The sequence below is a fragment of the Podarcis gaigeae genome (genome assembly GCF_964106915.1).
Source record: "Podarcis gaigeae genome assembly, chromosome: 13".
Taxonomy (NCBI): Eukaryota; Metazoa; Chordata; class Lepidosauria; order Squamata; family Lacertidae; genus Podarcis; species Podarcis gaigeae.
In genome coordinates, this window is record NC_139689.1 from 33,574,418 (window position 1) to 33,588,494 (window position 14,077).

General features: G+C 43.5%; 1 protein-coding gene across 1 annotated transcript in view; it reads left to right on the forward strand.

Moving 5' to 3' along the window:
- The first annotated feature begins 2,210 nt into the window (after positions 1-2,210).
- The window catches only part of TBX21 (T-box transcription factor 21), a 56,895-nt gene continuing 45,028 nt past the window's right edge, over positions 2,211-14,077 (forward strand). The window contains exon 1 of the mRNA XM_083708767.1: positions 2,211-3,488. Within this exon, the coding sequence (XP_083564893.1) occupies positions 2,866-3,488 (623 nt within the window). The 5' untranslated portion in view covers positions 2,211-2,865. The remainder of the gene's footprint in view (positions 3,489-14,077) is intronic.

Below are 14,077 nucleotides of genomic sequence, written 5' to 3' on the forward strand. Positions count from 1 at the left end.
AAATGTAAAGCTTCAGTTCTGAGTTTACTTCCTTGGAGGTTAATTCTGTTGACATCTGAGGATTTTCCCCAGCCCTCCCCAATAAGATTAAATTGATAACGGATTTCAAGAGTTGGTTGTAAGAAATCTCAAATCATAAGCCCTAAGTATGATCTGCTTGCCTTAGTCTGAACAAGAACAAAAAATGAGACAATGTAGTTATTCAACTCCCTGGCTAGCGTTAGAAATACACATAGACATGGCAAAAATGCCAGTGTTCAGTTATGGAGTAGGAGAATATGAGCAGGGATGTGACATTATCTTTGCAATTTGGCATTTAGGCATATCAAAGTGAAATGCTGGACAATTATGTTTAAGCATCAGAATGTACAGGACAATGTTTAAACTTCAGTTCTATAATTGGTAATGTTTAAATTCAGTTCTATAATTGGTAATACTAAAAACCATCAAAATAATATTGCGTTGTATTCAGATTGGACTCGTTGAAGTTCATGGACATGACAAACATGGGTTCATTGATTTCATTGGGTCTACTCAGAGTTAACTTAATTGGGTGCAACTGAGAATGTTTACAGGCAAATTCAAATTAGGAAGTACCTACAGCCACTTTAATTGTTTGCATTCTGCTGAGAGAGAGAGAGAGAGAGAGAGAAAGAGAGAGAGAGAGAGATCCCCTAAATGGATTGATTTAAATAGATCTTCTTCATATTAAAGCAGTGAACTCTTTCTAAAGGGGCACTTGTCAATGAATTTTAAGATCAGTATCTCAAACCCAGGTGTCAATATAATCGCATTTATGTTCAAATCATTCCTGGTAATGTTGTATGTTCTGCTCTCTTCCCCCCTGTTAATCAATCAAGATGGTAAATCTTAATTTCCAGGCCCATTATTTAAAGAGGAAGTGGGGAGCCTGCGACCCTGCAGATGTTGGTAGACTACAACACCCATGATCCTTACAATTGCTGGCAACGGCTTTAAAGCAAGCCACTGTCTCTCAACCTAACCTACCTACTTCGCAGGGTTGATTGGAGGATAAAGCTGCGGAAAAGAACTTTGTCGGAGGAAATGAAGTTATTATGGAAGTCTTAAATCGAGGATTACTGGTTATCTCAGTTGGTTGCAGTGTGGTGCAGATAACACCAAGGTTTTGATCCCTGTATGGGTCACATTCCTGCATTGCAGGGTTTGGACTAAATGATTCCACAAACTCCCTTCCAACTCTATGATTCTATTATTCTGTACAGGCAGGGAAACCTTTGGTCTTCTATATTCGTAATGTATTTTTGTTGGTGTTTGTCCTTTGATGCTATGGCCTGTCAGCTACGCAAATAAAGTCTATATCTATCTATCCTTTGGTCTTCCAGATGTTGATGGACTCCAGCTCCCAGGCTTTACAAGCACAGACAATGGTCAGGGATGATGAGAGTTGCAGTCCAACAAAATCTGGAGGGCCAAAGATGAACTTTAATTAATTAATAAGCAGTGACTGGGATGTACCAAAAACAAAACCCTCTTAATATTTTATGTTTTATCTTATTACATTTATACCGTCCTTTCGTCCCAAAGGTGCCTAGATTAGCAATGGGGGGGTGAGGGGGGCGGAGTGGTCTTGCACGCCTGATCCCTGCATATGGAACAAGAACTGTTCACACAGACTGCTCTCTTCACATGGTCAGGAACCCTGATTTTTCAGGGTTCACACTCAGGTGGAGGCAGCTCCCTTTGAACAAAGATATATACTGTATGTGGTGACCCTTTTAAAAAAAATCTTATAATCAACCTGCAGATTTGATTGTGCATGCTCAACCTCTGAAGTGGGAACGAGGAGTTTATACAATATCTGAACCTGAAAATAGAATATAAGTATTGCCCTGACACTACAGAGTTTTACTCAGGCAGTTGGTTTTAATTCATTTTTAAAATATAATTTTTATTGTTTCAGAAGAAACACCCCCCCCAAAAAAACCACCCCAGAATTGTTACTTATATTTGAATGCAGGAATATTCTGTCCAAAATAACACCAACCATATATAAATTTATTTATTATTCTGGGATATAACTAGGCAAAAAACAAACAAAGCAAGAATACAGAACTGGCATGTTGGAAATAATAATAATAATAATAATAATAATAATAATAATAATAATAATAATAATAATAATAATGAGATCACTTTGGGAGAACCTGTCTTCTTAATTCATTGGAGCGAAGCTTGCAGCATTGAAGGGGAAGGAGCAGCGGAGGTGGGCGTGTCTTGGAAACTCCGCTCAGCCAATGGAAGCGAAGCCGACACGAGAGCTCGAACGCTGTTCTTTTAATAGGAGGCAGGTCGAGAGAGCAGTTTTCGGAGGCGGCGAGGATGGGCTGGGCAGAGTAGCAAAGAAGAGAATAAAGTAGAAAGGGGGAGGGGAATAACCCCCCTCTTGAGATCCTTAGGAAAGAAAAAGTAGAGAAGAAACCCGGAGTTAAGCAGCTGTGATCTTGACCCATCAGCTGCCGCATCCAGATCTTGCGAATATATAAACAACAACCCAAACTTCTGGCGATGTTTTGCGATGCAGGAGAATGCACGGCTGCTAAAGAAGGATGAGGAGTGAAATTGAGCAGCCTCGTTCTGCCAAGTAAGGAAACGGACCAGATTGCTGTTGATAAAACGGACTAGGCTGGTCTCGGGTAGGGGACACCACTGGGTGTCCCCTTTCCCAGCCACGATGAGCCTTTGAGGGTTTCAAGCCAACCCTCGGGACTTTCCCCCCCTTCCCTACTTACCTATCTTCCTCCTCCTCAGCCCTCCTCCTCCTTTTTTCCTCTGCTGCCAACTCCCTCCCGCTCCCCCCCACCCCACCCCGCCAGCCTTTCTTCAATGGGCGCTTTGGATTCCCTCGCCGGAGGAAGCGCCAACCCGACCGCCGCTGCCCTCACCATGCTGAACGGGGCAGAGAGCCAAAGTTTCGCCAAGGAGCCGCCAGACCTCCAGGGAGCGGCGACCAAAGACCCCGCCGAGCTGAAGATCGGCGTCCCCCAGGAGCGCTTCTACTACCCGGAGCCCCACATGCAAGAAGGCGGCTGCAACTTAGGGCTGACCTACGGCGCACAGATGGTGCAGGGAGGAGGAGGCGGCTTTGAGGTGAGCAGCCCGGCCCCATCGGGCAGGTTTCTAGGGCCGGCCGTGAACAACTGCTCCTCTTACAGACCTCCGCCTCCTCCTCCGGTTCCTGCTCCTTCTTCGGCTGCCCCTGCGGGGAATCCCGGCTTCTCGGTGTCCGCGGCCGAGATCTACCCAACCGCCGGGGACCTGTATCCCAGCGCGCCCGGGGGAGAAGGCTGCTACTCGGCCGCCGTCCAGCACATGTTCCCGCGCGGGCCTCTCTACCAAGTGCCGGGCTACCAAGTCTCCGGGAAGATCCAGGTCGTGCTCAACAACTATCCTCTCTGGGCCAAGTTCCACAAGCACCAGACGGAAATGATCATCACGAAACAGGGCAGGTGAGCAGCAACGCGCGATCGGCCCGGAGGGCGCACGAGGTGGCGCGGGGTGGGCTGGCCGGCGGGAAGCGAGAGGCAGGGATTTCAGTGGAGAGAAAGAGAGAAGGAATGTGCGGATCTGGGGGATCGAAGTAGCATCCCAATGGAAGGAGAGGTGGGAAGCACCCAGGGATCCCGCTGCGCGCCAAGAACTTCTGGAGCGCGCCGGGAAGAGGATCTTGGGGAGGTTGGCAAGGGTGGGCCCGGCAGGGCATATTCCCGGGTCAGGCGCGTAATTGGGGCAAACATGTCCGCTGGGAGACCGGCTGTTGGCTTTTGGACTGCGCCGCGGAGGACATAAACAACCCTAAAGTCTTGCCAGGGAGGGAGAGAGAAGCGCCCACGGGCGCGCGGCTGAAGGAGGTACGCTCGAGGAACGCGCATCGTTTTGTTTTTATTTATTTCTTTTATACTCCAGCCGCATAAGAAGAGTTCTCTGGGTGGCTCACAAAAGCGCGCGCGCGCACGAAACTACAGCATAAAGCAGCAATGGAACAAATTAATCGAAAACCAAAAGCCGGTTAAAACGCAGTTCACCTGTTCCTTAAATTTGGCAGGTTCCCCAAGCATCAGAGTTACAATCCCCAGCACCCTTAATGAACTACAGTTCCCAGGATTCTTTGTGTGTGATGGGGGGGTGTACCTTAAATGTACCCGCTGACTGTCACAGGCCCCGCTCTGGAATGTCTTATTCCTAACGTGCGAATGGGAAACGCGTGTTTCTTAGTGGTGTGACGGGAAGCCCTCGGCCTTCTCTCCCGCTCACGTTCACATGGCTGAGGGGCAGCATGGAGTATGCGAGTCGTGGGTGTGAAGGCTGTGAAGGGAAAGTGAGCTTCGTCTCTTAATAACATTGGAGCTGGTTGTCCCGCGTAAGAGGTAAGAGCAAAAAAACAAAAAACAAAAACAGAAGCCCAGAAGTGTGGCTGGGCTGCTGGGATTGCATTTGCGTCCAAATTTGTGAAGAAGCAGTTGTACCTCAGTGCTGTGACAGGGCTGAGCTAAGATATTTTGCAAGATGGCAGCGCCCCTCAAAACCTACCTGACTGGTAACTGACTCTTTAACACTAGTGAGGATGGGACAGTGTTCTCCTTGTGCCTGAAGAAAGGAGGCTACGTGCTATATTACACATTTCATATCTCCAGGCTTTTCTCTGCACTTCAGCATCTACTAACTGAGGCATCCACCTCCCTCTGCCTAATGGTAGAGCCAGCTTTGACTTTAAACGCTGCTACTTAAACTTTGCAATATGTTTGGAGAATATGGCTGAGGCACAGCAGTTGTTGGCATAGTGTGTTTTGAAATTATTTTTAAATGGTGTAAAAGGGACCTGAAAAAGGAAGAGTAGGTTCTAGCTCAATGAAAATTTAGTTCTCTGCTGAATCTAGTTCTCCTTTCATGTTTTAGGCCTTTAAACAACAACAATACACAAGCAAAACTTTGTAGATCTTTCCCCATCAGTACCAACAAAACCTCCCCTCTAAAAAATGAATGCAAAAGCTGCATCACTTGGAATATACATTCAGGGTTGAGCTTGTGTCTTTGTTTTAAATGACTTTCTTGTGCTTTCTAGTCCTCCAACATCAGGATGCAATTTTTTATTAGATTAACTGGTAGGTTAATTCACCAAGGTTTTTAAGGTAGTCGATTCCGATAGATAAGTTAAGTCTGAGTTATGGACTTCTCTCCCTTTTAACAAAAAGTGGAGGCCAATTTCAAGGGTGTGGTTAAGTCTTAAAGGTACATTTGTTTATGTATTTATTTGTAAGGCTATTTTGGCTCTGTTATGTTACCATGAGGGGGAATTAACATATTAATCATATAGTAACTTGTTTTTTAATTTTGAGCTATCCTGTGCTTCCTTCAATATTCTTTTTTTTTTAAAAAAAAAAATGAGAGCCTGGTAATATGGACATAAATACAATCCGTTTACAACTAACAATGCAATCCTGTGCCTACTCAGAAGTAAGTCCTCACGAGATTCAGTTAGATGTGCATAGGATTGTACACAACACTTACCTGACAGTAAGTTCCATTTAACTCTGTGAGGCTTATGTCTGAGTATACATGTACAGACTCACTCTGTAAATGAGCTATAAGGCAGGTGATTAATCGATTGAAAATTCTTTAATGGGTTGACTGCTCTATTTTGATAGGGTTCTCAAAATAGGTTTCTAGTTCCGCTTATGAAAACATGCTAGGCCAGAGATGGTTAGTGCCTGTCTTTTTAGAGGCAACTTAATTTTCCATGCAACCTGCACTGGACACATCTGTGCACGCTAACAAATTTTACTCCTGAAACTGATACGCTTATGAATGACCAAGCCCCTTTAAAAGTGTTGTCAGGCCAGGATGGCATTCCTTTTCCACTGAGGTCAAGCACAGCATTGTAAATACAGAGGCCTATATATACAGTGGTACCTTGGGTTACAGACACTTCCAGAAATAGTACCTTGGGTTAAGAACTTTGCTTCAGGATGAGAACAGAAATCTCGCGGCAGCGGGAGGCCCCATTAGCTAAAGTGGTACCTCAGGTTAAGAACAGACCTCCAGAACGAATTACGTTCTTAACCCGAGGTACCACTGTACATATTACATACAAAATGTAAAGAAAAAATGTAACGTTAGAATATTGAATGTCTGTTTTCTACAGCTTGGAAGGAAAGCTTTTGTTCTGAAAGTGAAAACTTAACTACAATTTGACAGAGGCATGACGTGGACCCATCTGGACTATAGTCTGCCAGTTACCCATCCCTGGCCTAATCTGAAGAGAAGGAAAAAAAGAGACTAGGTTGCTCACTGCTGTGTGCAATTTGTTCAAGTTACTTATTCATTTATTTTTATATCTCATGATTTATATACCATTTAATGGTAATAAAACCTCAAAATGGTTTAAGAAAAGAACAAAACACTTAAAATTATAAGTCTAAAGCCATTAAAATCACCTATTTAAAATATTTTAAAAAGTAAAATCGGTAATAAACTAAAAAATCAGATTGAAACACATGTCTAGATAGGCTCGCCTGCCTGAACAAAAATGCTTTCAGCGGGCACCAAAAACAGTACATTGAAGGTGCCTTCCTGATGTTGATGCACAGGGAGTTCCAAAGATTAATTTCTTGCAAATGCAGAACTAGTATTATCTGGCACCTGTAACAGTGCCAGTTCCACAGATTGAAGTGATTAAGTAGGCATTTATGAGGTAAAGCAACCTTGCAAGTAAACTGATCCCAAGGTGTTCTTTCTGAGCAGTGGGGGACTTTGGGTTTTCAAAATTATACAGTGCAAAAATTGTGCACCAACTAACCAACCTGCCACCTCTAAGTCACTGTTGTGGTGCCCTCTTGGCTCTGCGCCCAGTGCAGGTGAACTGGTGGCGCTCCCTTAAATCTGCCTCTGTTGTGAGGTTTATAACCTGCCCTTCATCCAAAGAGCTCAGTGTATCTTATGTGGCATACAGATATTTCAAGCAAGCATGAAAAGACAGAGAGGGTTGGTATGTGAGTGGGCAGAGTTGGCCCAGGTCTATAAGTCATCAAATCCTAGTTTGCATCTTTCAGACTTCTGTTTTCCTCACTTGTCATGAAAAATATAACGACTCTTATGGTGTTTGTGGGCACTGATTTATCCATGCAAGAGAGCCCTTTTAAAACCTGGATAAATGTGTGCTACTAGCCAAAATGGATCTTAAGAGAGCCCCATCCCCATTTCAGAGCTAGGAAATGCAAAGGGCAAACTGAATGTCATGTGTGAATACACCATCTGGCTTTGCAAGATGCAGACAGAACAGTGGTAAAAATTTAGCTCTCATGAGCCTCTCTGATGGTACAAAGAAGGAGATACAGATATTGTTAATAAAGGAAATTAGTGTGTTTGTGACAATTTTCTCTGTGCTCACTCAGTTACACACAGAGAGGGCAGGGGAGAAATTAACTTGATTTGTTCTAGAGTTCAAACTTTGCATCTGTTTTCAACAGGGAAGGCTGAATCTGTCAATTTTGATTTCTCTGCATTTCTCATTTCCCCAGTCTTAATTTCAGTTTAGTTTCTGCAACAGTTTGCGACTTATTTTCTTTTTTTAAGTGAGGTGTATTTTCATGCACATTTCTGTGCCTTCTTTCCCCTAAAGTTCACATTTTTTTAAAAAAAATAAATATTTTGATCAGAAAAAAGATTTGGAGAAGCAAGCTCTATGAAGGATCGTTGCTTTTCTGTTTGCAAACTGGTTCAGAAAGGGCGCGTTAGGCAGCTTCACGTGGAAATAGGAAACCAAACTAATTTGTCTCCTCGACCTTGGTTTTCAATGTCTTAATCTATGGATGTAAAAAGGCAAGAATAAGGTGCCTTTTTAGAGCTCGCTTCTATCCATGCTGATTAACTACAGAGGTCACACATTTCAAGGTTTGGAGTGAAGGGCTTCTCAGTGTTGATGTGCCCTTTTCCTAGAAATTAAGCAGACACACACACACACACACACACACACACACACACACACACACCACACTCTTTTATAATCTCTCACCTTTCCTCATTTCTCCCCCAGGCTGTTCACTGTCAGGTCTCTGAATCCTCTTTATTAACCACCATTGTGGCTCCACAACTTCCTCCCCCCCACCTCCTTTTATTTTCCACTTTCCTCTTTTCAGTATATCTGTGGATATCCTGGTAAGGTGATTAGGCACCAGCTCTATAGTGGAGGGAGGGGGGCAGCGCCATACAAACATAATCGCCAGAGTTTCCCCCTGTTGCAACCTGGCCGGGGGTGGGGGGTGGTTTGCAGGCAGGGTGTGTGTGCAGAGAAGAGCTGTTCTTTCCACCCTTCCACTGAGCTGTCCACAGACACCCACTCACACCCCTGTTTGTGGAAGGGATTGCTTTCAGTGTGGGGGGGGATTAGGAAAAAAGAATTGAAAGGCTGCGAAGGTTCATAGATAGGCAAGGTCCCCAGGCAGTAGATGATATGGGTCACAGCCACAGAGGCTGCAGCAGACACCAAAATCCTTTCCTCCTATTCCAGCCTATTGAATGCCTGGCCTTTTAAAGCCACACTCCATGCAATAGGATCACATGGAACCTGAGTTCGGTTGAGCAAAGGGCTAACAAGATTCAAGTTTTGAGATGTGGGGCTGACTCACACTTCACATTTTGACCCGGGACGGTGCAAACAGCATTCACAAACACACAAAGACCGAAGGGCAAGAAAACATAAAAGTCGAAACGTGTCCCTTTAAAAATAATCAGAAATGCAGGCACTATCCTTTTTGATCTGTTGCTTCCAAAGGTTTTTAAATAACATGTCCCCCCAATAAAATAATTCACAGGGGTGCTTCTTTGGTAAAAGGTGCATGCTCCTCTTCTGTATCCACCTGAGTGCAAAATGTAAAAATTGTTGTTGTTTTTAATTATTCGTTGTGGTTGTTTCGATAAATATATTGTGCTTTACATACATGTATTTTTAATCTTTGTTGGAAGCTGCCCAGAGTGGCTGGGGAAACCCAGCCAGATGGGTGGGGTACAAAAAAAATATTTATTATTATTATTATTATTATTATTATTACTATATACAGCAAAAATAGGCAGGTCCCTGGTTCCAGCGAACTTGCAGTCATAGGCCTATTGTCACTGAGGTGGTAAATTGGGACAGTATAGAACAAGGTTTCCCAAACTTGGGTCTCCAGCTGTTTTATGGATTACAACTCCAATCATCCCTAGCTAGCAGGACCAGTGGTCAGGGATGATGGGAACTGTAGTCCAAAAACAACTGGAGAACCAAGTTTGGGAAACCCTGGTATAGAATCATAGAATGACAGAATTGTAAGTGACGCATTTTCAGGCTCCGGGTGGAGAGCTCACACAACAAACACACATATAATGCCAAAATTACCTGCATATAGAAATCTAGCATATTTGGGAGAACTCTTCTCCCTGATAGGCTACATTTGTATGTAAAGTGAACGTTTTGAGGTCAGACCTCACATTTGAAGTCTGAAGTGGTCTAGTCCAGACGCAGGTTTACTTTTTCATTGAGGGCAAAGAGAGACGTGATGTGGGACATCTGTGACTGAGGCCAAATTCACACCATACGATTTAAACACTCTGGTACCACTTTAAAGAGGTATGGCTCCCCCCCCCCCAAAATAATTATGGAAGCTATAGTTTGTTAATGGTGCTGAGAGTTGTTAGGAGACACCCCTCCCCCAATTCCTCTCACAGAGCTCCAGTTCCCAGAATTCCCTGGGAAGACCTATTGTAAAACCACTATTGATAGTTAAACCACGTTGATACTTGAGATGCATATTTTAATCCCACCTAATTTCTATGATGGTAATTTGTTTTAAACTATTTTTCATACTGTGTTTTAATTGTTGTAGTTGACCCTGGGACGTTAGAATGAAGGGCAGAGTATTATTATTATTATTATTATTATTATTATTATTAATAACTTCCACTCCTGAATAGTTTTGTGAGAGTTGATCCAACCCCATTTTTGTCTGCTCTTTTATTGCATAGTATTTTAGGTTTATAAAATGTATTTTAAAATAGTTATGATTCTAGTTGGCCCTGATATCCCATTGTAATGAAGTAGGGGGTTATAAATATTTTTTTTATTAAATGTACAAACCTTCTTGGAGTCTAATCTCTCCACGATGGACAGAAGGTTTTGGCAGGTACGGCCCGTAAGACATTTTGCTGCCGTAGGAGGGGCTGCCACCGAAAGCCTCCCTGCCCAGTCAAGGTGCAGAGCAGTATCCCCAAGGCCAGTCGATATATTTTGGCACCTGAGGCAGGAAATCACAGAATTACCTTCCCGCCTCCCCGCCAGTAAAAATAGAATAATAAAAAATTGAGTAACTAACAGTTTGCTGGCCTTTCATGACACAGAACATCTGTTGCTTCGGATGCCTGTCTCATTCTGTCTAATGGTAGGCGCTGGGCTTGAGAAGTGTGAAGATGGAGAGAGAAAGAAAAAGAAAGTTAAGCACTCCTTCTTTCACCTAATAATTTGGTTACTCAGGTGGTGGGCTATTTGTGACATTATCTGTTTGCTTGTTTACGTTTCTTAGCTGCCTTTCTCAAAACTATAGGCATGAGGCTGGTTACAAATCATCATTTTAACAAGTTTTTTGATATAGAGGGCAGCTGATCTTCTGTATTTGTTGAAGGCAGACCCTCCCAGTGTCCCTATTTTCTAGGGACAGTCCCGGATTTACAGAAGCTGTCCCGGTTTCTGGTTTGATCCCCAAATATCCCGCTTTTCCTTAGCACGCCCCTATTTTCATCAGAGAAATGTTGGAGGGTATGGTAGGATGTCCCTGTTTTCTATGGGGAAATGCAGGAGAGCATGGAGTTATGTGACCCCCGAGCCTAAGGGGATAAGTAATTATACAACCTTTAGAAGACATATGGAGGAAACCCTGTATAGGGAAATTTTAAAATGTTTTATTATATTTTTATGTATGTAGGAAGCCATGCAGAGTGGCTGGGGCAACCCGGTCAGATGGGCGGGCGATAAATAATAAATTTTATTATTATTGAAGAGGATGTCCCTTTTTTCATCAGAGAAATGTTGGAAGGTATATATTCACCTCTACTCAGATGTAAGTCTCTTTTAGTTCACCGGGCCTTACGCCCATGAAAGCATGTATAGAATTGCAGTCTTAACCTTGGTTGCCCATTAGCTCTGCCAGCTTCTCTGTTTCTGCAGAAAATTCAAAATGCAGCCTTTCAAATTGATTAAGCAGTTTTTAAAAATACTTAATTTTTCGAAGAGTGCGCATGTGCAGTACAGTAATAACCGTTCTGAAACTTTATGGTTTCTTGATTTATGGTTTCCTCAAGCTAATATTATGGGGAAGGAAAGGAAATTTTAAGAAATGAAACGGGCTGGTAAATGACACCAATTCCATTGTTAAACATTGCTGAGTTATTTCCAGTAATGAGTGCCTTCCATGACATCACGCCACATCCCTTCTCAAATGACTTGAGTGTCTCCCTTTCTCATATCAGAACTGGCACACCGTTAGAACAATTGCCACATAACACTTGTTCTGCATTTGTAGGAAATGAATCTTTTACTGTGGCAGCACCTGCACTTTGGAACTCCCTGCTGATTGAGATCAGGCAGACACCTTCCCTGTACTCTTTTCGGCCCCTGCTAGAACCACTTTTGTATAGACAATCCTATCCAGATCTGTAGTATGTTGGCCTGTGGTTTTTAAAAAATAGTTTAAAAATTATCATTATTTATACCCCGCCCATCTGGCTGGGTTTCCCCAGCAACTCTGGGCGGCTCCAACAGAATATTAAAAACATGATAAAACATCTTTTGCTGGGCACATTACAAAGAACTGAACTTGCATGACCTCCTGCTCCAGAATCTTGGGTCTCATTGAAACAAAGCCATTTGCTTAATCACAAACTCTTGACACAGGGGAGTCTGGCACCCACAAACTCATAACATTTCACTTCTTTGCAGCCTAAGGAAAGTTGTTTATTGGCAGAACACACTGGGCAGAAACGAGGATGAGGAGGTCTAAGGGTGAAGTCTTGCTCCTGACCATCATAATACTGGACAGATTACTACAAGGTGTTGAGAGGGGTTGTTTTTAACTATTAAGTGAGAAACAGCAGCCATAGTCTAGGCCAGAAGTGTTTTCCTTTGGTAACCCCACCATATTGAAAAGCGTGTGTGTTTGTGTGGCGATTCCTGTCCTTTTCAGAAAATCACTGAGCTGCATGAAAAGGGGTCTTGAACTTTAAAAAAATAAATTACCGATAAATAAAACGGCTTAACCCACTAAAATATATATTTTTAAAAATGAATATTAAGGGGAGCCATGCCCATTGTTAAGCAGGGTAGCTAAAGTCATGGTGTCCTGTCCTCCATTGTGATCCGCCCCCCTGCTGAGTGACTTGGCTGAGGACCTTGGGGAGAGCAACTATTTCAGGATAGTTTGAGGAGCTAGAGTTAGTTTGTGAGAAAGCCAAGATGTTTTCCGGCGCAATGAAGAGACTTTCTTCATCTAAAGTGTAAGTCGGATTTTTAATTCTTTTTTCATTCTGCTTTTTTTGCTATCCCTCAAAATTTAGAAACATAGGGAACCATATTATGGTTAGATTAATTTTTAAAGATTGTCCTCAGAGGCTCTGAGAGAAATAAATGGCTTGCCTTCTCCCTTGTGGGCATCATCACAAGAAGGGAATCTCCCAGTTTGAGAGGGTCTTTTGACAAGATACCCTCAGTGTTGGCCTGTGTTTTTGCCCGCATTTTAGCCTGCCATTGATTTGAAGTATTTTTGAATGTTTAAAATAATTGTTTTTGCTTATAATTTCATTGCTTTGTTCTTTTTGTCACCGGCTTTGGGGGGGATTTCCCCCCCTTACAGTTGCACAGTATATAAATTTTATGAAATCAATATATCTTTCCCCATTGCCAGCATGGCAGAAAGCAAGACGTGACTAGGTGGGAGCAAATCACCAAGCCAATGCCTTTTTTGCTGCTCGCAGTGATGGCCAAACTCGGCCCTCCATCTGTTTTTGGACTACAGTTCCCTTCATCCCTGACCTGTTAGCTAGGCATGATGGGAGTTGTAGTCCAAAAACAGATGGAGGGCCAAGTTTGGCTATCACTGTGCTAAGGTGAAGAAGACGCTGCATTTCTTGATTTCCCATACAGATATTGACTGGGCAAGCAGCTGGCTTTTACTTCAACACTGTTTATCCGACAGCACCATCCCTTGCATCTGAGGCTGGCAAGCTACCAGCTTTCTGCTGCTTCCTAGTCTCCAACACCTGCCATCTTGGGCAGCCACCTCCCTGCCAAATGGTAGGATCGGACCAAGTTGAACCTGCATACACACCATACAGTGAAAGCACATGTCTTTCCCCTGAAGAATCTTAGGAACTGTAGTTTATTAAGGGAATTGTAGGTCTGGGGGGGGGGGAATAAACGACATTTCCAGAGGTTATTTGGGGAAGGCCATGAACTTAAAACTGTTATGGTGTGTACAACAGCCTTGGAAGAGGGAGAAAAGAGGCAGGATGCCTCCAACACTGTGGTAGACTTTGACAGAGGTGCAGACAAAACTGTCAGCGTTCAGCAGAATTAAGTGGTAAAGCTTTTTCCTGGATGTTACCACGTCTGGCAGCAGTGGTGGTTTGAATGTTCTATTATTAGGAGCAAGCCAACAAATCACCTCTAGGTATAGACGACTCTGATGGGAGGGTTTATCCTGGCCTTCTCCCTCACATGCTACTTTTCTGTGTGCAGGGAGCACCCCTAATGTGGGAGAATTCAAATTTGCAATCCCTGCAACCAGGAATTGCTGGTTAAAGGTAAAAGGTAAAGGGACCCCTGACCATTAGGTCCAGTCGTGGCCGACTCTTGGGTTGCGGTGCTCATCTCACTTTACTGGCCGAGGGAGCTGGTGTACAGCTTCCGGGTCATGTGGTCAGCATGACTAAGCCGCTTCTGGCGAACCAGAGCAGCGCACGGAAATGCCGTTTACCTTCCTGCCGGAGCGGTACCAATTTATCTACTTGCACTTTG